The sequence below is a fragment of the Bos javanicus genome, chromosome 15 (assembly GCF_032452875.1).
Source record: "Bos javanicus breed banteng chromosome 15, ARS-OSU_banteng_1.0, whole genome shotgun sequence".
In the NCBI taxonomy this organism is placed as follows: Eukaryota; Metazoa; Chordata; class Mammalia; order Artiodactyla; family Bovidae; genus Bos; species Bos javanicus.
In genome coordinates this window covers 37,441,862-37,462,490 of record NC_083882.1, presented here as the reverse complement: position 1 = coordinate 37,462,490, position 20,629 = coordinate 37,441,862, and the positions used below count along the sequence as shown (strand labels likewise).

Below are 20,629 nucleotides of genomic sequence, written 5' to 3'. Positions count from 1 at the left end.
AGGCAGGGCCAGCCATTTGCAGTCACTGTGCTCGGCTATGTGGGGGGTGGAGGCCACTGGAGGGCTAACTCTGTGTCATCTGCCTTGTTCCCCCTCTTCTTTTCTTCAGCTGGGTGCCTCCAGTTGCTGGGTCTCTCACCTACCGGACACAATTTTAGGCCCCTTTCCTTTCAAGTGCCTCTTCTATAGCCAACTCTAGCCATCTCATACAAGATCCAATAGTAAGGCAGAAAGAACAGGAGTGAGGGGTTCAGATGACATGGCTTCAAAGCTTCTCTGCTGTATAATCATGTAACTGGGCAATTCACTTGGAGCCTAATTTTTATCATCTGTGAATGGGGTTGAACAATACATATTTCCTAGAAATAAAATAAGAATTGAGTAAACTAATACAAGCTTTTAGTACCATTCCTGGCACATAGGAAGTATTACATAAATGAAAGCCTCTGTCCATGTGATTGTTATGATTGGCCTTTGAGTGTGTGGTACTCAGCCCTGAATGGGGCACCTTCAGAGGGGAGCATCCTAATCTGTAAAGGGGGATGGTCTCTTCCAGCATAGACATCCTGTGGCTTTATGTGCACAGACCCTTTTTCATCATGAGGAGTGATAGTCTATCTCTTGGAACCTCACTGATCCCTAAGAAGGAGGTGCTCCAAGTGGGGTGAGAATGGAGAATGTGGTCAGGTTCTATGATGATGACATTTCTTTCTGAATCTGGATTCTGACGTTTTCTGGCTGTGTTTCCCCTGTCTCCCCCATCCCCTACCCCCAACCCCTTCTAAACTCCCCACAGCTGAGCCAGGCTCTTCTCCACCATCCTCAGGACGGCCTCACCTTCCGCCCTGACTCAGAGCAACCACTTAGCTAGTGAGAGAGGACCCATTAAAGAAACAAATGTCTCTTTCCTGTGGCAGAGGGAGGATTAAGGTGATCTGAGGGCTCCCAGTAATGAAGACAAAGAAGACGAATTAGACTCTGAAGTGCTTACTGCCTCCTGAAACACTTAGGAGATTAAATGCCCACGAGGCTTCCGGTAACGCATCTGCCAATGACGCCAGTGCTGTGCAGAGCCTCTGGGTCTTGCAACTGTATTTGTCCACCTTCCTCTGAACACCTCAGCAAGAACCCCTCCATCATCCCAGCAAACTGAGTCTACTTAACTGGTCCCCAGAAACCACGATAGCCTCAGTTTGCCTGTCCTCTACCCACTCTTGGAGTGTGGATGGGGCTGAGGGCCGCCTGGGGCCTGGGCTCTTCCACTACCACCATCTGCCCACTGCCAACCCCTGCTAATGGAGGGGGGTGGGATGCAGTTAACATTCAGAAGCACTCCCTATCTAACAAGCCATCTGTGTGGATTGTGTTTTCATCCCTAGAAGTATTTTCAAGGGGTCACGCTGCCCAGGGTAAACGGTTACAGGCATGACAATAGGGTGGGTACAGGGCTGGCTCACCTCTGCCTACCTGTCAAGATGTGACAATCTAGGCTGAAAGGGATGTGGTTATCTTGTCTAACTCACAGCACAGATTTTCACTGAACATGACTTTGTAACCTTTAGAGATGAATTGCTTTCACAGAGGTAAAGGGTGCTGGTATATTTACTTTCCATGAAGATACACTATCTGTTTGGCATTTTAGAATGTCCAGATTTTGTAGCATTTCTGAGCCCTTGCTGTGAGTATCATTATCATGCCTGCATGCTCAGTTGCTCAGTTGTGTCTGACTCTCTCAGTTGCGTCGTGACCCTGTGGACTGTAGCCCACCAGGCTCCTCTCTCCATGGGATTTTCCAGGCAAGAATACTGGAGTGGGCTGCCACTTCTTCCTTCAATATAATTATCAGAAGTCCATTTATCAGAAATGCCAGTTACTGAAGATTACAATTTTGACTTACATTTTAGAAGCTCTCTGTAGTTTATACAGCCCTATCACACACATATATGACATGGTAGAAACAGTAACAGGCTTTGGGTTCAGGCAGACCTGAATTCAAATGCTGATCCCATTTCCTAGCTGTATGACCTTAGACAAATTGCTTAACTTCTCTGAGCCACAATTCCCTCTGTGAAATAAGGATACTAATATTTCCTCCCTTCTTGTGTCATTATGATGATTAGGTGGCATAATGCTTGTAAAGTAGTTGGAAACAAAGTGATACTCATTGGGATGGGTCCACGGAAGTGGAGTCAGGAAATGTGGTTAATGTGGAGGTCAATGTAATGTGGTGTGAGTCAATGCATGGTGTGTGATTGTTTCAATCTGTGTGTGGGTTTCTGAAGGTCGTACTGTGTGTGTGTGTCTGTGTGTGTATGAGAGAGCAAAAGAAGAGAGAGAGTGGTGTAGGGGACTATAAAGCAATTTGTTTGTATTTGAATATATGAGCGTATCTACTATCCAGAGAGGCTTAGATTAAGCCAGGATCACAACACCCAGGCCTGTTCGGCTCCCAAAACCCTTCCCTATAAAGTCAAGGGAAAACTAAACCCAGAGAACATGGTCTGGTGTTCACATGCTTCTAATACTGTGAGGCTGACAGCCCAGCCTTGATGCAATCCCTAGGCAGAGTGTTTTGGTTCAGTTCTCCTTTAACTTGGGACCTACATCTAAGGCATTTCTATGGCCTTTGTGACTCTCCCTGCTGAGCCCAGAACTCAGCCCTCCAGTCTCACCTCTTTGGTCGTGAAAGGATCAGGGACCAGAGGGTGGGAGCAGTGTCTGTCTTGGGAATCAGGCAGGTGCCCTGCTGGTCTCCATGCCTATCAGAGGGAGAGAGAGGAGGGGGAAAAGGGCTGGGTCTTCTCCTGAACCCCTTGCCTTGCTGGCCTTGAAGGAGAAAGTGTGTTTCAAGAGCCCACACTCTCTCTCTGTCAGACCCCTTCATCCTTCAAACCACTGTTCTTGTCTTGATTCTTTCTGTTCTTTGATGGAGGGAAGTGGTGTGGAGGGAGGGGAGCAGGGCAGAGAAGTACTTCCTTAGAGGCCATAAAGGGCTTCTGCTGGCTGGTCTCAAGGCTGAAGGTGACATGGTTGTCAAAGCTTTAGAGAGTTATCTCAGTGACCTGGGCTTCCCAGGGGGTGCTAGTAGTAAAGAACCCGCCTGCCAATGGATGGAACTCGCATTTCCTGCATTGGCAGGCAGATTCTTTACCTGCTGAGCCATTGGGAAGTCCCAACAGCTGCTCTGAGTGCTTGACAAAACATTAATTCACTTAATACTCATCACAGTCTTATGAGTTCTCTTGTTTTTCTCTTCTGCAGTAGGCCAAAAAATGCCCCCTCCAAGAATGTCTACATCCTAATCCCCAAAACCTGGGTAGGCTCCCTTACATGGCAAAAGGGATATCTTCAGATATGAGTAAGTTAAGGATCTTGGTTTAGTAATAATATCCTGGATTATCTATGTGGGCCCAATGTACCACAAGGATTCTTGTAAGAAAGAGGCAGAGGGTCAGAGTCAGAGGATGAGATGTGACTGAGGAAGCAGAGGTCAGAGTGATGGGCCAGCAGAGGCTAAGGAGTCTGAGCAGCTTTTAAAAACTGGAAAAGAACAGGACACGGATTCTCCCCGAGAGCCTCCATGCAGAAGGAATGAAGCTCTGTCAACACTTGACTTTAGCTCCATCAGACCCACTAAAGGCTTCTAACCCCCGGAATTGCAAGATAAAATTATGTTGGGTTAAGTCACTAAGTCTGTGGTCACTTGTTTTAGCAGCAATAGAAAACGAATACTCCTTGCTCAACAAGGCAGAGAAAGGTTAAGTAACATGGTCAAGATCAGATGGAAAATGATGATAGAACCCAGATTTGGAAGAGGTTGGTCCATGCATTTAGCTGCTATGCTATACTGTCTCTTACCTAGGGCCTCTCTTGAGGGTGATACCCTCTGTATTCACAAATAGCTATAGAGGGATCAGTACCCTCTCAGGAGGAATAAGACTTAATTAAAAAATCATCAGACAGGAATGAATTGGCTTGGGCCAGGGGGAAAACTGTCATCTGGCTCCTGTCTTCTGTCCCTTGACAGCATTGCTACTGTATAGCTAACAAGGTAAACCAGTTGTCCCTAAAATCCCAACTCTGGATTCAACTGTAAGGAGGAATGTTGTGGATCTGCCTTTTCCTTTCTATCACAGTAGGTACAGACAAAGATGTTTCAAAGGCGGGGGCTCAAGGCAGGGCCTAATTGGCATTTATTCAAATTGTGCTTAATTGAATACTTCATCTGCACCTCAGAAAACCACATGGGGTACAGGTTCTGTAAAGAGGAAGTAATTTTCATTAACAGGATCTAAATTAGTCTGACACAAAGACCAGCCTGTGCTGTGACACAGCTAATAACTGCTGTGTAATGAACCTGATGCTGCAGACAAAGGTTTCCTTTTTTATTTTGCCTTTCTTTCCCTTCTTCCCTTCCTTCCTGGAGTCCTCTCTCCCTCCCTCCCTCCCTTCCTCTCTTCTCTTTTGGTTCTGTATGTCAAGCAACCACCTTTATTCAGCAGCCAGGCTGGTCATGGTTGGAGGATCACTGTCCCCATGCTGCAGGAACCAAGGGCGTGCACCATACTCCTACTCACATCCCAGAGAAGGCCAGGTGAACTCCAGTCTGGCACAGGCTTGGCCTTGTGTCTCCTTCCTCACAAGACTGTGTGCTTTAGGCCTCTTAGGAGCCTTCTGCTTTTGGCTGCATCTTCTACCTATATTTTTCTTCTACCTCTTTCACTTAGCCCACCAACACTCATAATCCTGAAAGGGTGGGGAAAAAGAGCTTCCAAAGACAAACACTTCTTTAGTCCTATTATCTTTCAAAAATGCAAATAGGAGTTTGTCACTCCCCTCATGAAATACTTCCTGGTGCAGAGTGACCTTCAGGATGAAGGTTATGGCACCTGTCCTGTCCCTCCCCTGGCTACCCTCCCCATCATGCTTACCCACCCAGGCCCCTGGCCGGGTCCAAGCTGGGATGGCGGATATGACAGCCTAAGGAGACATGTCCCTTTCTAAAATGTGTTTAGTGGGAAATGGAGAGGATTGATACTCTATCAATGTGTCATACTTTTCCCTTCCTGTTTAAGAGATTTGTTATCTGAATTTATTATCCAGAGTAATATGCCAATATTGAACCAATTAAAATCTAGATAATACTCTTTGTTAGTCAATACCATGTTCAGTTCAGTTCAGTTCAGTTCAGTTGCTCAGCCATGTCCGACTCTTTGCGACCCCATGAATTGCAGCATGCCAGGCCTCCCTGCCCATCACCAACTCCCGGAGTTCACTCAGACTCATGTCCATCGAGTCAGTGATGCCATCCAGCCATCTCATCCTCTGTCATCCCCTTCTCCTACTGCCCCCAATCCCTCCCAGCATCAGAGTCTTTTCCAATGAGTCAACTCTTCGCATGAGGTGGCCAAAGTACTGGAGTTTCAGCTTTAGCATCATTCCTTCCAAAGAAATCCCAGGGCTGATCTCCTTTAGAATAGACTGGTTGGATCTCCTTGCAGTCCAAGGGACTCTCAAGAGTCGTCTCCAACACCACAGTTCAAAAGCATCAGTTCTTCAGCACTCAGCCTTCTTCACAGTCCAACTCTCACATCCATACATGACCACAGGAAAAATCATAGCCTTGACTAGACGGACCTTTGTTGGCAAAGTAATGTCTCTGCTTTTGAATATGCTATCTAGGTTGGTCATAACTTTCCTTCCAAGGAGTAAGCATCTTTTAATTTCATGGCTGCAGTTACCATCTGTAGTGATTTTAGAGCCCCCCAAAATAAAGTCTGACACTGTTTCCACTGTTTCCCCATCTATTTCCCATGAAGTGATGGGACCGGATGCCATGATCTTTGTTGTCTAAATGTTGAGCTTTAAGCCAACTTTTTCACTCTCCACTTTCACTTTCATTGAGAGACTTTTTAGTTCCTCTTCACTTTCTGCCATAAGGGTGGTGTTTGATATTTCTCCTGGCAATCTTGATTCCAGCTTGTGCTTCTTCCAGTCCAGCATTTCTCATGATGTACTCTGCATATAAGTTAAATAATCAGGGTGACAATATACAGCCTTGATGTACTCCTTTTCCTATTTGGAACCAGTCGGTTGTTCCATGTCCAGTTCTAACTATTGCTTCCTGACCTGCATATAGGTTTCTCAAGAGGCAGGTCAGGTGATCTGGTATTCCCATCTCTTTCAGAATTTTCCACAGTTTATTGTGATTCACATAGTCAAAGGCTTTGGCATAGTCAATAAAGCAGAAATAGATGTTTTTCTGGAACTCTCTTGCTTTTTCCATGATCCAGCAGATGTTGGCAATTTGATCTCTGGTTCCTCTGCCTTTTCTAAAACCAGCTTGAACATCAGGAAATTCAGGGTTCATGTATTGCTGAAGCCTGGCTTGGAGAATTTTGAGCATTACTTTACTAGCATGTGAGATGAGTGCAATTGTGTGGTAGTTTGAGCATTCTTTGCCATTGCCTTTCTTTGGGATTGGAATGAAAACTGACCTTTTCCAGTCTTGTGGCCACTGCTGAGTTTTCCAAATTTGCTGGCATATTGAGTGCAGCACGTTCATAGCATCATCTCTCAGGATTTGAAATAGCTCAACTGGAATTCCATCACCTCCACTAGCTTTGTTCATAGTGATGCTTTCTAAGGCCCACTTGACTTCACATTCCAGGATGTCTGGCTCTAGGTGAGTGATCACACTATCGTGATTATCTGGGTCGTGAAGATCATTATCCCATTTCAGAACTTAAGCTGCTTGAACTGTGTCAGGAGACTGTCAGCTGCTTCTCCAGAGGTGGGGCACGGCCTCCACTTCTGTTATACCGTGTGACAGGCTTTGCAGAGAAATAAGCCTCCACCAAGGAAAAGTGTTATTTTATGATTTATTTTAATTACTACTTGAGAGTACTGTCCATTTCCATGGAAGCGGGTGAATTTTCATTTTGCTAAATTTAATGTTAGGCTCAGTGTCATGAGTGGCATCTGGGTTAACAGGTGCCCCGTTTCCAACATATTCCAGTGGTGTTTGGCACCCTTTACAGTTTGGGGTCTACAGGAAGTCCCTTACTGGCCCATCCCTTATTTCAGTTTTGAGTTCTCTGTACAACCTTGACTATGCCAGGGGGTAGGGCTGGGGTGGGCTGTTGGCTGCTCAGCCCAGAAGTTGTAACCAAGGCTCAGTGTTTACCTGGCATCAGCATTCCTTTCCTACAGGCAGAGTCCTTCAGCCATGACTGACAAGCAAGGCTTTGCAGTCCACAGGCTTGTAAAGTGTAGCAGAGCATGAATCCTCATCAGATTCCATACAATACCTGAAGTTTATGGTGCAATGCTGCCTTTAGTTTCCTTGTCATGATCTCTATCTTAACCTTAGTCTCCATTCATTTCAGGTTTAAAATAGGTGGGGCTTAGTATCAGGGCAAGAAGCTGGGGTGGAGAGAACCCAATCCAAGACAGGGGCTAGCCAGGAACCTGCCAATTCTGTCTGCATTCCAGGGTCTGGGTGCAAAGGGATCCTGCTGAAAGGTGATTGAGGCTCCATCTTCATTCAGGTGATTCTGTTCTCTCCAATGGTGTCCTGGGGCCCCTGAGGGCTGTCCTAGGGCCACATGCTGATGAATGGGCTTCAGTCACTAGGGAAATACATCTGAGTGCCAGAAGCCTGTGAAGATGGAAGAAAATACCATGGAAGGATGGGCCAGGTAGACTGTAAGGAGTCATGGGCTAAAGGAAAGTTTTGTAGCCCCTGACTCACCTACCTATACAGAGTACCTTTGGCTCAGGAGTTCCCATTTTCTTAGCTTCTCAATTCTCTTTTTCAGATTGTGACCATCTTGGCAAACATGTCTGTCCTAGAGCAGTGTGCCTCCGACATTATTCAGGAGAACGGTATGTCTTTTCAGCGGCGTGCATGCTGTATGGGTTATGCGGCTCTGTGGGCCCTTGTGCCTTTGTGTTTGTATGAAGGCCTCTGTGTAGGTATGTAAATTTGTACACGTGGGTCTCCCCATTTGCAAGGGCACATGAATGTGTGCTTATGTGGGCAATGGGCCAATAGGTAAATGTTTGCTTGCTTCCATAGCACTTTGATCTAGTGGGAGGCAGACATGGAGCAAAAGATAGGGAATGTCAGGTGTAGAAAGCAAAGCAGGGAAGAAGATAAGGTAAATCCAAGGTAGAAGCATGGCAGCTGCTATTTTAATTAGTGTGTTGAGGAGAAGACAGAGACTTCATTAGGATCCAAAAGTAAAAACCTATGCCCGTAAAGGATACATTCCAACTTTAAATTATTCTCATCATACTGGGTTTGGCCACGGGAGAAAGCTGATGGGTGGGGGGTGGGGTCAGGGCAGATGGATCCCTGGATGCCTCACCTGAGATCATCTGTTTCCTCTTGTTCCTTTGCTCCCACCTCGCGCTGAGAGTGTCACCATGTCCAGGTGAGGTGCCCAGGATCTGATCTAAATGGTCTCTACTGGAAAGCAGATCAGCTGGCTGCCTTGCAGCTGGGATAGGAGTGGAGAGGGCTTCCTGTGACTGAGAAATAATGGAGCAATTAGCAACCAGTTGGAAACCAAGAGATGCTAATGAGGAGGAGTGAGCTGGGAGCCTGGACAGCTGCCTCTGCTCCTATTAAGCCCCCTTCTCCCAGGTTGCCTTGCTGTTTTAATACATGTATACATTCTCCATTCCCCTTACTCTATTGAAAAAATATCTTTTTGTGTTAATTTTATGTGATCGGGCTAATAATGAGAAACTTTTTTTTGGCTGCATTGCATGGCTGTTACTTACTAGTGACCTCCATTCTTCCATCTGCAAAACGAAACAATAGTAATATCCACCTCACTGGGATGATGTGAGGATTAATAGAAGGCTTGTTAGAAGAGTGTTAGGCACAGAATGAGCTCTGTGCTATGGGTATATGCTCTTTCAGGAAACAGTGGTCATCTCATAGGGTTTAAGTGAAGAGAGTTTGATGAAGGAACTATTTACAAAAGTGGGGCAGAATTTGAGGGTTCAGCAGTGGTGGTCGTTCAGCCCGGGACCACTGGAAGACTGTAGAACTCCTTGGTCTGGAGAGGGCAAGCCTTGTGCTGTGAAAGGCAATCCTCCACTCAAGACACTTGAGACTCTGACATGCCTTGCCCTGAAGCCTGATGATTTTGTCTCTGTCCTGCCCTGAATTGTGTGTGAGTGTTGGTGGATGAATGGGCCCTGCTAGAAGGTCAGAAACTGTGATCACTGGTCACCCTTATACTGGGAGGCGGGCCAGGGCAGTACAAGCTCATTTTTATCAGTGGTATCAGTGGTGTCCTTCCAGCTAATTTTGCTTCTCCCTCAGTGGCTGGGGCTGAACTGGAGTGAATGTTGGGGACGGAACATGGCTTTGGGACCTGCTCTCTAAGCTGTAACACCGTTCAACTCTTGGGCGACTCTGTGGCACTGAGCCTGGCTAGAACTTAGAAAACACATTCTGGATTTTTGTTGGCAGCCCCAATTTCATTGCATCTTATCTTTCTGTAGATAAGATTTATATATATTTAAAGGAAACTTTGTGTTTTGTACAATTGCAAGACTTCTCACATGAATACATCCACATTCATTCATTTGATGTTCATTCACAAACCTTTGAGCTGAGCACTATTCTGACACTTAGGAGACACCTGTTCAGGAAATGGACGAACACCCTTGTCCTCACAGTGCCCACCTGCTAGCATAAGAGAAACTGTTTTTTTGTCAGGCTCCAGGTACGAAGCCGGGTTAGGGTTAGGGTTTGGAAAATGGCTTCTTTATGGGAACCCTGACCATGAGGTGTCTGTAAAATTTCTTAATCTTGGTGCCCCCTGTTTATGTCACCACAGGTCACAGTATACACCCAGGACAATCAGACCACAGCTCTGGTTTCAGGGGAGAGGTTCTCAGCTGACCAAACCTAAGCCTAAACATCTCAGTCCGATTACTCCACCCTCTTCTAGTCATGAAACCCCTCTAAGACATCTGATCTAGTGATTATCCAGCCTAGGGGTAGGTCACCTCCCACCAGGGAGACCCATTACCCCTGGACCTGTCTCAGATGCTCCAGCATCAGAAGTGAAGCAGTGATGGAGGGTAACTAGTTATCTGAGTTCTCATCCCTAGCTACTTACTGCGCGACCCTGGGCAACATACTTCGCCTCTCTCTGGGCCTCGAAGGGAATTATAATAAATAGTACTTAGTCTCTGAGGCTGTTAGGAGGTTTTAGGGATCATGCATTTACTGTGTATTTAGCACAGCATCAGGGATGTAGTAAAAGCTCAGTGATAGCATTAAAAAAATGTTAAAAGGACCAAAGGTCCCTCCCAAGTATAGTGTCTTGGTATGTGGAGGCAGAGACACCCTCAGGGCAGATGGAGCAGACATGGCCTTGTCCAGGTTCCTCCTGTGGTTGAGACCCCTGAGTCACCCCAACAGCCTTGGCTTGAGCCTACAACTCCATCCAGCTGGCCCTGCTCAGGCAGCTACCAACTGTTTCTCGCTTTCCACTCAGGGGTCCAACTTATCATGGGCATGCTGTCTGAGAAGCCACGGTCTGGGACCCCTGCCGAGGTGGCGGCCTGCGAGAGAGTCCAGCAAAAGGCTGCAGTGACCCTGGCCCGTCTCAGCCGAGACCCAGATGTGGCACGGGAGGCCGTGCGGCTGAGCTGTGAGTGGTGCTGGCTGGGGCAGGGGTGGTGGAGGGGTGGTTCGGGCTGGGAGCAGTCCTGATTTCACAGTGGTGGTGGCGATGGATGACTCAGAGCAGGGCTGGCTGTGCTAGGAAACGCTGGTGTGGGGCTCCAGGGTGTGCCCCAAGTGACCTTCCTTTCCCCTGGGGCTGAGGCTGGAGAGAAAAGGAGTCTAGAGAGGTTTAAGTTGGTCAGAGAGTGACTGACTTAGGGGCTTCCTGTTAATGAGGACCTCATTCTTTCATACTCTCATTCATTTCCTCATTCATTCATTCAGTTATTCACCTACTCTTACTTACTTAGCCACTCATTCATTTACTCATTAATTCATCCTTTTGGTCATTCATTCATTACTTCATTTATCCACCATTATCTCATTCATAACTTACTCATTAAATCCCTCACTCATTCCTTCATTCAGTTAGTCCGTCATTTATTTACCCAACAAATGTTTCCAGAGCACCCACTCTATGCTAGGCTCTGTTCTGAGTGCTGGGCATAAAACACTGGTTATAACTGCAACCTGATGACAGTGGCTTATAATCTAATGCAGGTAACAGATACGGAAAGAAAAGTTTGCACTTGAATAGCATCATGTAATGCTCAAAGGATGTCGATGGCATGATTGGCACACAGAGGAAGTAGTCTACATTTACCTGGGTGGGGCAAATAATGCTTTAACACAGAAATGAATCCTTAGCTGTAGTTTGAGGAGTTATTCTGGTGTGAAGGCTAAGAAGGAGTGCCCCAGGTGGAGGCAGGAGATGGCAGTGTTCCTGACCATCCAGGCACTGGAGGACAGCAAGAGGTGGCCCTGGGGCAGCATAGAGTCCTGGCTCCATAGTGACTTTATGGAGAATAAACATCAAGAATCTGTCTGCATACTTTTTATTACTATCTTATGAGTTTTTCCCTGTTGTTTTTAGAATTTGAGAGAAGTCATTTTGTATTGAAGAACAAGATCATTTATTTTACTTTCCTCTGTAAAGGCTTAGGAAATATTAGCCTACTCAATCTGTAGTCTTCTTTAATTTTAGCCACAATATATTTTCTGACTCAAATAGGCAATTAGGGAAGAAAAAGGTACTAAGATGTAAACATTGAGTTTAGCTCTGATAAAGTACCTGCATGGGAAGTTCTTTCTTAGAAGGACCTGCAGTATCTCCTGTGGCTCGTCCCTCTCCACTGTGGGGGAGCTCCATCCTGCCAGTGTGCTGATGCTCAGGGAAAAGGTTTTGATGCTGCAGCTAATTCTGGGCCTGACCAAGGTTCATTTACACTTGAGGGAGCAGAAAGTCTCCCCCACAGACTCCTCAGAGGGGTTTATCCCTTTCCCTATCAATTGGCAGCCACCTGCCTCTACCCACCTGGCTCCACGCAGAGGGCTGTGGTAAGAGACTGGAACACCTTTGGGTCAGGCCTGGCCGCACCCATCCTGACCCAGGTGTGAGGGTCTCCCCATGTCTCTTGCAGGTATGTCCCGCCTCATTGAACTCTGCCGCTCGCCCTCAGAGAGGAACAGCAGCGACGCCGTGCTGGTGGCCTGCCTGGTGAGTTCCCAGTTTCCCCGCCTCTTCCTTCCTGGGCTTTGGGGTTGCAGACCAGGGACCAGGGGATCAGGCTATGCCACGGTTGACTTGGGTACAGGCAACTTATTCTGGGTTTCCACTTTTCTCTTTAAAATGGTAGCAAGAATAATACTTGTTTCACTAAGTTCATAAGATTGTGATGAAAATTATGCAAGGTCATATAGGTAAAAGGAGAACCTCCATTACACATGTTTATAACCTTTGGGGTTCTGGGGGATCTAATAGCAGGTCAAGACCAGAGGGGCTGGCTGGCAGGATGCTGGTGGTGTTGGTGATGCTGTGGTGCTTGTAGCATGTGGTTGCTAGGGTCTGATGTCTTCTGCCTGTTCCAAAGAGGACACTGTAAGAAAGCCTCCTTTCCTCCTCAGGTAGAGCCCCTCTACTGGTGCTCTTCCAGCTTCGTAGCTCCCTTCTTCTTTGTGGAGCAGGGCAGGGCAGGGCAGGACAAAGTATTATTTGGCCTGTCCCCAGGATCTTCACCCAACCAAGCTAGCACGTCCTGAGAGGTCCCTACCCAACTTCTTGATGCTTGGGTCCACCGTGAAAGTACCAACAGCACCAGATGGGGAACAGATGCCTTGTCTCTGTAATCCTCCCTGCTAGGCTGCATCGAATTCTAAAGCAGAGCAGCTGGAAGCATCCAGGAGCAGGAAAGCCCATTGTAAAAGCCCTTTAACTTCTAGAAGGGGGTGCAAGATCTTTGATTGGCCCTCAAAGACTGTGTAGGAGAAGGGATGGACCTAGAGGTTCTGCAAGCTGTTTCACAATAAAGCCCCTCCTCACCCCATCCTTTTTTTTTCCCAAACTGATCCCATCCCATTTCTGGGAGCTCCTAACAGGCAGTGTGTGGTGGTAGGAATAGCAGGCATTTTAGTCAGACACACCTGTCTTGGTTTTGCCATTAATGAGCTGTGTAACATTGGGTAGGCCACTAAGTGCTGTAAACTTTATTCAGTAAATATTTGCTGAGTGATTATGTGGGCCATGTACTCTTCTAGGCTTTGGGGATGACAGATGTGGGGAAAAAAAGAAAAAAACCTCAGCTCTGATGGGGCTTTTATTTTGGTACATGCAGAACAAACTTCATCTCTTCTGTGCCTTGGGCAAGCTGGTGAAGCTTATGGACCCCATTTCAGTATTAGTTTTTATCATGCATAAAGTAAATATATATAGAATTAAAAGGAGGGCAATCATATTAAAATAATTATTAGACTATTTAAACAGGTGACATAGTAATAGCAGTTCAGTTCAGTCACTCAGTTGCATACAACTCTTTGCGACCCCATAGACTGCAGCACGCCAGGCTTCCCTGTCCATCACCAACTCCTGGAACTTGCTCAAACTCATGTCCATCGAGTTGGTGATGCCACCCAACCAACTCATGGATGTTGGAGTTGGACTCATGGAGTCTTGACTAGCAATGAACATAAATAATGTTGAAAGTACCTCCAGAAACTGTAATGGGATGTGAAATTGTTACTGAACCAAACTTGGGTCCATATGCCCATGGGCAGTAAAGCCATTCCACTGACACTGGCTTGTGGAGAAAGAAAGTGCAGTGTTTTTGCAGATGCCAATTAAGGAGGCCAGGTAACCAGTGCTTAAAAGGCCCAAACTCCCCAAAGGCTTTCAGGGAAAGTTTCTCAAGACAGGATAAGGGAGGAGGGCTTGTGCCGTGTGTGATCAACTAATGGACATTCTCCTGATTGGTTGGTGGTTAGGTTATCTGGAGTTAGCATCATCACCCTTCTTATTTCAACTGGTTGAGAGTCTACGTGGGCAGCATAGAGTTAACTTCTTCCACCTGGTGGGGGTTTCAGTATCTGTAAACCAGTTCAAAGGACATGGCTCAGAATATTACACACATCCACTGAGGAGAAACTAAAGGCCTTTGACTTTGTTTAATGGCTTAACTATCATCATTTTGTCTTGCTTAACTATTTTCCTTTTCTTTCTGCATTTCTCTCTTCTTTGATTAAATGTACTCTTTGGAACTCAGGGAAGTCTAGGAGACTAAAGTTTTTCTACAGACAAGAGGCAGATAGAGGATATGGGGGGAGAGATGTGCTGTTCCACAAAGGCTCCATAGGGTCCTGAAGGTGAAAGTGTTAGTTACTCAGTCATGTCCGACTCTTTGCGATCTCACGGCCCGCCAGGCTCCTCTGCCCATGGAATTCTTCAGGCAAGAATACTGGAGTGGGTTTCCATTCCTTCTGCATCTGGATCTACCTGACCCAGGGTCCTGCTCAGTTACAAAAGTCCCTGTGATTGCTGTTGGTGAACAAGTAACAGTTATTGCTGAGATTTCTTGGTTTGTCACTGCATTCACAGCTGAAGGAAAGGCTATTTCATTCAACTGGAGGGCAGTGAATGTAAAGATATAATATTTTTCATTGCTTTTTCCTCCACAGACTGTAATTCTATCTGGTCTGCTGAATACGTGGAGAGAGTTAATACCTGCAAATGCATAGTCATTGGTCCCAACTGCTGCATCTTCACAACTTGGGTGGCCAGCAACTGCCTGACACTGAACAGACCCTAAAGAAATGTTGAGCAGTTATAAAGCTTCATTCAGACATGGGGGCTTATTATGACTCATTTTCCATCTTTATCATTAGGTTGAAAAAGAGCACATAGACGGGCTTGGCCTCTATTTTCCATCACTTGAAGGACTTTCCGGTGGAAAAGGGATTAAATTTCTCCCTGTGGACAGGTTTTTGGATGTGAATAGAGGCCCTTCCTCCAGAATCCATCCTTAACGTGGCTGCTGGCCTAATTTTCCTCATGACAGTTTACAATCAGGACCTTTCCACGAGCAGCCCTTCCCTGGGGCCCCCTTCCCTGTGGCCTACTGTCCATGTGCTCAGCCTTTGTAGCCTGGCTCTGACCTCTGAAGACCTCCAACTGCCTCCAGGCCCTTTCCAGCTCAGGTCTGAGTGCCCTGAACCACCCTGACACTGAGCTTTGTCCCTTGTCCCAGGCAGATGCCCTCTCTACAGCTCTGCCTACACTCCCTTCAAGGCTCGGATCAAAATCCTCCTCTGTGAGGCTCAAATGCAGGGAGTACATGGTGTGTGCCTGGGCTGGCCTGCTTGGATTTTGTTTTCCCCAGTAGAAAGCAGGCTGTGTTATCCTGTGTTCTACGTGTTATGAGGGAGGCCCTTGGAATTCCAACAGAGGCTTGCCTGATGCTGAAGGTCTTGACTTTTTGCCCAGACCTTCTTGTTTCCAGCCATGCTTTCTCCCCTTATGCCTAATGGCCCAGTCATGCTACCTTGGCTCATGGGAGGGGTTCTGTACTTCTCACCCTCTACCCTAGAAGCTTCTCAGGGCTGGGGTTCTTTCCCAGCTCTTGTGTTTCCATAGGACCTTAGGTTTGGTGACTGTTGCTTGCCTGGCTGAGGAACCAGTGGACTTGTCTGCCCACCCCCGGTCCCCAGTGTTGGAGGGTGTTCACTATTTGACCCCCAGACGGGGCTCTATGCCGCCTGGCTGGTGAGCTGGGGGTCACCTGGAGCCTGGCCTAATGGGTGGAGTTGGGGGTACCTCTCTTGGCCCTCCCTAAGCCTTCTTCCCAGTTGCAGAGGCACTCTTCAGGTGAAGGGAGGACACCTCATTTATCATCTCCCACGTCTGGAAAAGCAGCCACACAGACTGCCTCTTGCAAACAGAATTGATTTTTCTTTATTGAAGCAGCTGTCAGAGGGCTGCAGGGCTTGTTTAAGACTTGGCTGTTTTCAGACTGTCTGGGAATGAGGTCCTGGGAATATTGGCTATTAACAACCCTCCGAGGAAAGGAGAGGCCAAGGAAAAGGCTTCAGGCAGGAGAGGTCCTTTGAGCTCCTGGACCCTGAGGAGGGGGTGCTCTGGGGTCATTTGGGTCCATGCCCTGCACACTTTCTGAGGACCCTGGGGAGTGGAGGATGTCTATTTGCCTTTGTGGTTTTTTGGGTCTAATTCTCTCTCATATTTTGTTTTTGCTTTTCTCTTCCTCTAAAGGTTGCCTCCTCCCTTAGGGATTTTTCTCTCTCTTTCTCTGCTCCCCCCATTCTTTTTACCCCCCTGGTCCTCTCCCCTGTCCTCTCCCATCTCCCTCCTCACCTCCTCCCACTTATTATCCTCTTGTTTCCAGGGTGTGCTCTTTTTTTCTCTGATACCATCTCTTTCTCTCTCCATCTCCCTTTCATGCCTACTTTCTTTTCTTTCCAAGTTCATCTATGTCTCTTTTTATAGTTCCTTCTTGTTCTGTTTTTCTGATGCTCTTTTTCTCTGTGTGTAATTTCCTCCTTCTACCTCATTTTTTCTTTTCATGGATCTATTTTCTATTTCTTTGTCTTCCTTTTGCTTTATTTTTACCCTTGATAATGTAAAATACATTGATGGCTGCCGGGGTCCAGCCCCGGTGGATCCAGGGAATTCAAAGCGGGGACGGCGTCGGCGAGGATCAGGAAACAACTGCTTAATTAAACTTTAATTAAGGATATAAAGAGTAATAGAATAAGGATAGCTCAGTGAGGAAATTCAGTGGAGAAAAGAGGCTGAAATAAGGATAGCTCAGTGAGGAAATTCAGTGGAGAAAAGAGGCTGAATAATTCAGCCAGAAGGTAAGAGAAAGAACGACATGGGGAGACCAAGTTTCGGTGAACAAGGCCCGCACTTTATTTTCCAAAGTAGTTTTTATACCTTAAGTTGTGCATAGAGGATAATGGGGGAAGGGGTGGAGTCATGCAAGGACAGCAGTTCCTGGTTCTAATCGAAGCCAGGTTTTCAAACTTATCATATGCAAAAGTTCAGGTGATTTACATCATCTTCTGGCCAGGAGGCCTGTTAACATTTTAAGAAACTTATTTTTCTCTAAAGGTGATTATTCCAAAGTCAGGCACCAGCCTCCAAAAAAGCACTGGACAAAGCTGCATTCCTATAGGGCAAAGGTGAGGTGAGCTCAGTCAAGAAAAGATTTAACTCAAGGGTCCAAGGTTACAAACATTGAGGCCATTACTTACATTTCTATACACACATTATATCAATCAATACACTGCCAAGGACACAGTAGGTAAGGAGTATGGAGACTTAGCAGCAAACATTGGCCCAATAAGTGAAAAACCCTTCACCAATACAATTTCTAATCAATCTTTTAACTACTCAAAGGAATCTGTGTTTAGACAGTTTAGAACATCTCCTGCCTCTCACAGTTGGGAGGCTCTGAACAATCACGTGTGGCCGGAAAAACCTATTCAGGCAGGCTAGAGGATTTCCAAAGGAGTTAGTAGGTTAAACACTGTCATACCCAGGAATTATTAACTGGAGCTGTAAGCTAACTCTTTTTTCAGAGAGAGGTAGTCGGAGACAGCCCCCCGTAAAGTCAGAGATGTAGGTGAAAGCACAAAGCAGAAAGTAGGCAGACTCTGGTTTTGGGGATAGATGCTCGGGAATTTCCAGGGGGGACTCCTGAAGCTCGATCCCGGAGCCTTTGCGTATGCCGAGCCTCCTTCCTCATGACCTTTGTCATGGGCGGAGTTCCTCATGCTGGCTCCTGGCAGTGATAGAATTCCAGTTGAGCTATTCCAGATCCTGAAAGATGATGCTGTGGAAAGTGCTGCACTCAATATGCAATATGCACTCAGTATGCAATATGCCGGCTCCCGGCAGATGGCCTCATATTCTTGCATCTGTGGAAGATCCCTGATTCCATTTTTTACAGTGACACCTTGAAGGCAGTGGGGTTATTTCTCCCAATTGGAGCCAAGAGGAATCAGAAAGGGTAATGGAATTCAGCCTTTAGCCCTTGGGGACATCATACCCAGGAGGGGCAGGACACACTAGTTAGAGACAGTCTCCTGGGATCTCCCTCCTGCCACCAGTGGCTAAGACTCTGCTCATGAGCAGAGATGCATGGCCCTTATCCTTGATCCAGCTTGGATATGGCAATGCCTGTTAGTCCAATAGACAAGCCATCCTCTCTTTACAGTAACTTGGTGATTTCTCAGCACTAGGTTACCTCTTATGTCTAGGTAATGAGCTACATGTTTGCTCTGTACTCAGTATAAGCTAGTGTTTTGGGCTTGCAGCATCCTGCCTAGGTTTAGGTCTGAGGGCCCTGGAGTTGGACTGCTGTGTGGTCTTGGGAAGGTCAGTTTCCCTCTCTGAGTCTTAGTCTCATTTCTAAATTGGAGATCATGATACTTACCTTGCTGTATCCTATGGGGATGAAATGCAGTACTATGTAGATACTCAGGAAGAGTTTGCATTCTTCCTCCTCTGCTTCTCTGCCATTCCAGATAGTCTCCTCTTGGTTTTCCAAGGGAAGGGCATCCTTAAACTCCCATCTTGTTCCCTGCTGCATTTAGGTTTGAGTAGAGGGAAAGAATTAATATTCATTGAACACTTAGTGTGCATGGCTTCAGCTAACCAGCAAAGAGGTCTGGGTAGGTACACAGCATACATTTATAGTTTAAAGGTTGCTCTAGCAGTAAAACTCAGTTTAACATTTGTTCATTTTTTCCCCCCAGCAAACATTTATTATTTATTTGAGTCCTGTAGCAAGCCTTGTTCTGCCTGCTGTAGATGGAGCAAAAAGTACAACAGTCTGTGTTTTTGAGGAGCTTAGAGTCTGGTGTGGTAGATGAACACCTAAATAACAATTGCAGTCTAGTGTGAGAAGGTTGAGGTAGACAGAGGAGGGAGGGATTTTCTCTGCTTCCAGGAATCAGGGAAGGCTTCACAGAAAAGGTGACGGTGGGCCAGGCCTTGCAGGATGAGTACACCTGCTGGCTAGAAAAGAGTGGGTAGGGGTTTCATGTCAAGAGGAAAATCGGAGTAAGGGCACATGGACATAAAATAGGATGGCATACTCAGGGAAGAGCGCGACACTCAGTGCATGGGGACCTGGTTTCACTCTGTTTGCACCTCTTTCTCCTGTTCATCCCCATCTTGGTGGCAGAATTTCCATCTCCTTCAACTTTATGACATAGTTTCTTCTCTCTCTTCCCTCCTCTCCATTCCAAATACTTTAGAACCTTGCTGAATTCATGGATGAATGAATAGTCCTTGTTGTTCTAATGTCCCTCTAGGGACCTGGAAGTGAGAATATAATTCCACTAATGCTTCTGGCAGTTCTAGTCTCTAAGATAAATAAATCTTGAACTTAAATATGTTGCTAAATTGACCAAATCCTTAAAATGACAAATCTTCAAAACAATCAGTTTCCTAAGATGATTGAAAAACCAAGATGGCAAGATCATTAAGACCATGAAAACTTTCAGAAGACATCCACCCTAGAGATCAAAGTACCAATGAAGCAAGGTGACTGTGTCATAAGGTTGCTATGGTGACTAGGTGACCAAAAGGACCAGCCCACTAAGGTATCAAGGTGACAGTGAGCTCAAATTGGCTGATAAACAAGCCACATACTGAAATGCATCTCTCAGGGAAGTTGCAGGCCTACATGAACCTGAGCAGACCCAGTGTGACCTCTTCTGTTTTCTCATTAGGCTGCTCTGCGTAGACTGGCCGGTGTCTGTCCCGAAGGCCTCCAGGACTCTGACTTCCAGCAGCTGGTCCAGCCCCGGCTTGTGGACTCTTTCTTACTCTGCAGCAACATGGAGGAGAGTTTTGTGTAGCAAGTGTGTGAGACAAAAGACATTCGGCATCATTCTCAAGACCCTATCTGAGTACATTCTTGTGAACGTACCTGATTATACACCAGCCCTTCACCTCCTTATTTATACTTAATTTATTTTTTATGTGAAATGAACAGAGGGCTAAATGTTCTGGCAACATCATCAGGCAGTCTGTGGTCTTTGGGAGTCTTTTTTTTTTTTTTTAATTTTTTGACTTCTGTGACCTTTTAGTTGCAGATGTTGAAATGCATAATGTCTAATATGACAGATTGTCATGGGTGATTTCACTTCCTCTTGCTTTCTCTACTCTCAATATGTAATCTCGCATCCTTTTAAAAAAAAATTTGAGAACCAGAGTATTTTAGCTGCCCAGCAGTTTTTTTTAAAGTTAGATTTGTTCTTTCTAAAATATTGTAAATGAATTTCATAGTTGGACAGACTATACTGGAAGGAAATTCTAGTTTTATTCTTAATAAATGTAATATAAAATGTTTCTTGAATTTTCTGATTGTATTATGTCTTAGACTAAGGTCTTGCTCCCCAAAGTTTCATGCCACAAAAACTTTCTCAACTATTAGAACTGCATAGAAGCTTATATGGTCTTCATAGTTGTGTAAATGGGTCAAGTTCTGAGTGATTTAGTGAGAAGGCAAAAGATTTCCAAAGCCCCAGGAACTCAGTTTCCTTTGGCTTGCTTTTTTTAACCTCATGGTAAAT

At 46.0% G+C, this 20,629-nt stretch overlaps 1 protein-coding gene across 1 annotated transcript in view; it reads left to right on the top strand.

The window, feature by feature from the left end:
- INSC (INSC spindle orientation adaptor protein) overlaps positions 1–20,412 on the top strand; it is a 72,843-nt gene extending 52,431 nt beyond the window's left edge. The window contains exons 8-11 of the mRNA XM_061440715.1: positions 7,821–7,887; positions 10,527–10,682; positions 12,178–12,254; positions 19,784–20,412. Of these exons, the coding sequence (XP_061296699.1) occupies positions 7,821–7,887; positions 10,527–10,682; positions 12,178–12,254; positions 19,784–19,912 (429 nt within the window). The 3' untranslated portion in view covers positions 19,913–20,412. The remainder of the gene's footprint in view (positions 1–7,820; positions 7,888–10,526; positions 10,683–12,177; positions 12,255–19,783) is intronic.
- The last annotated feature ends 217 nt before the right edge of the window (positions 20,413–20,629 follow it).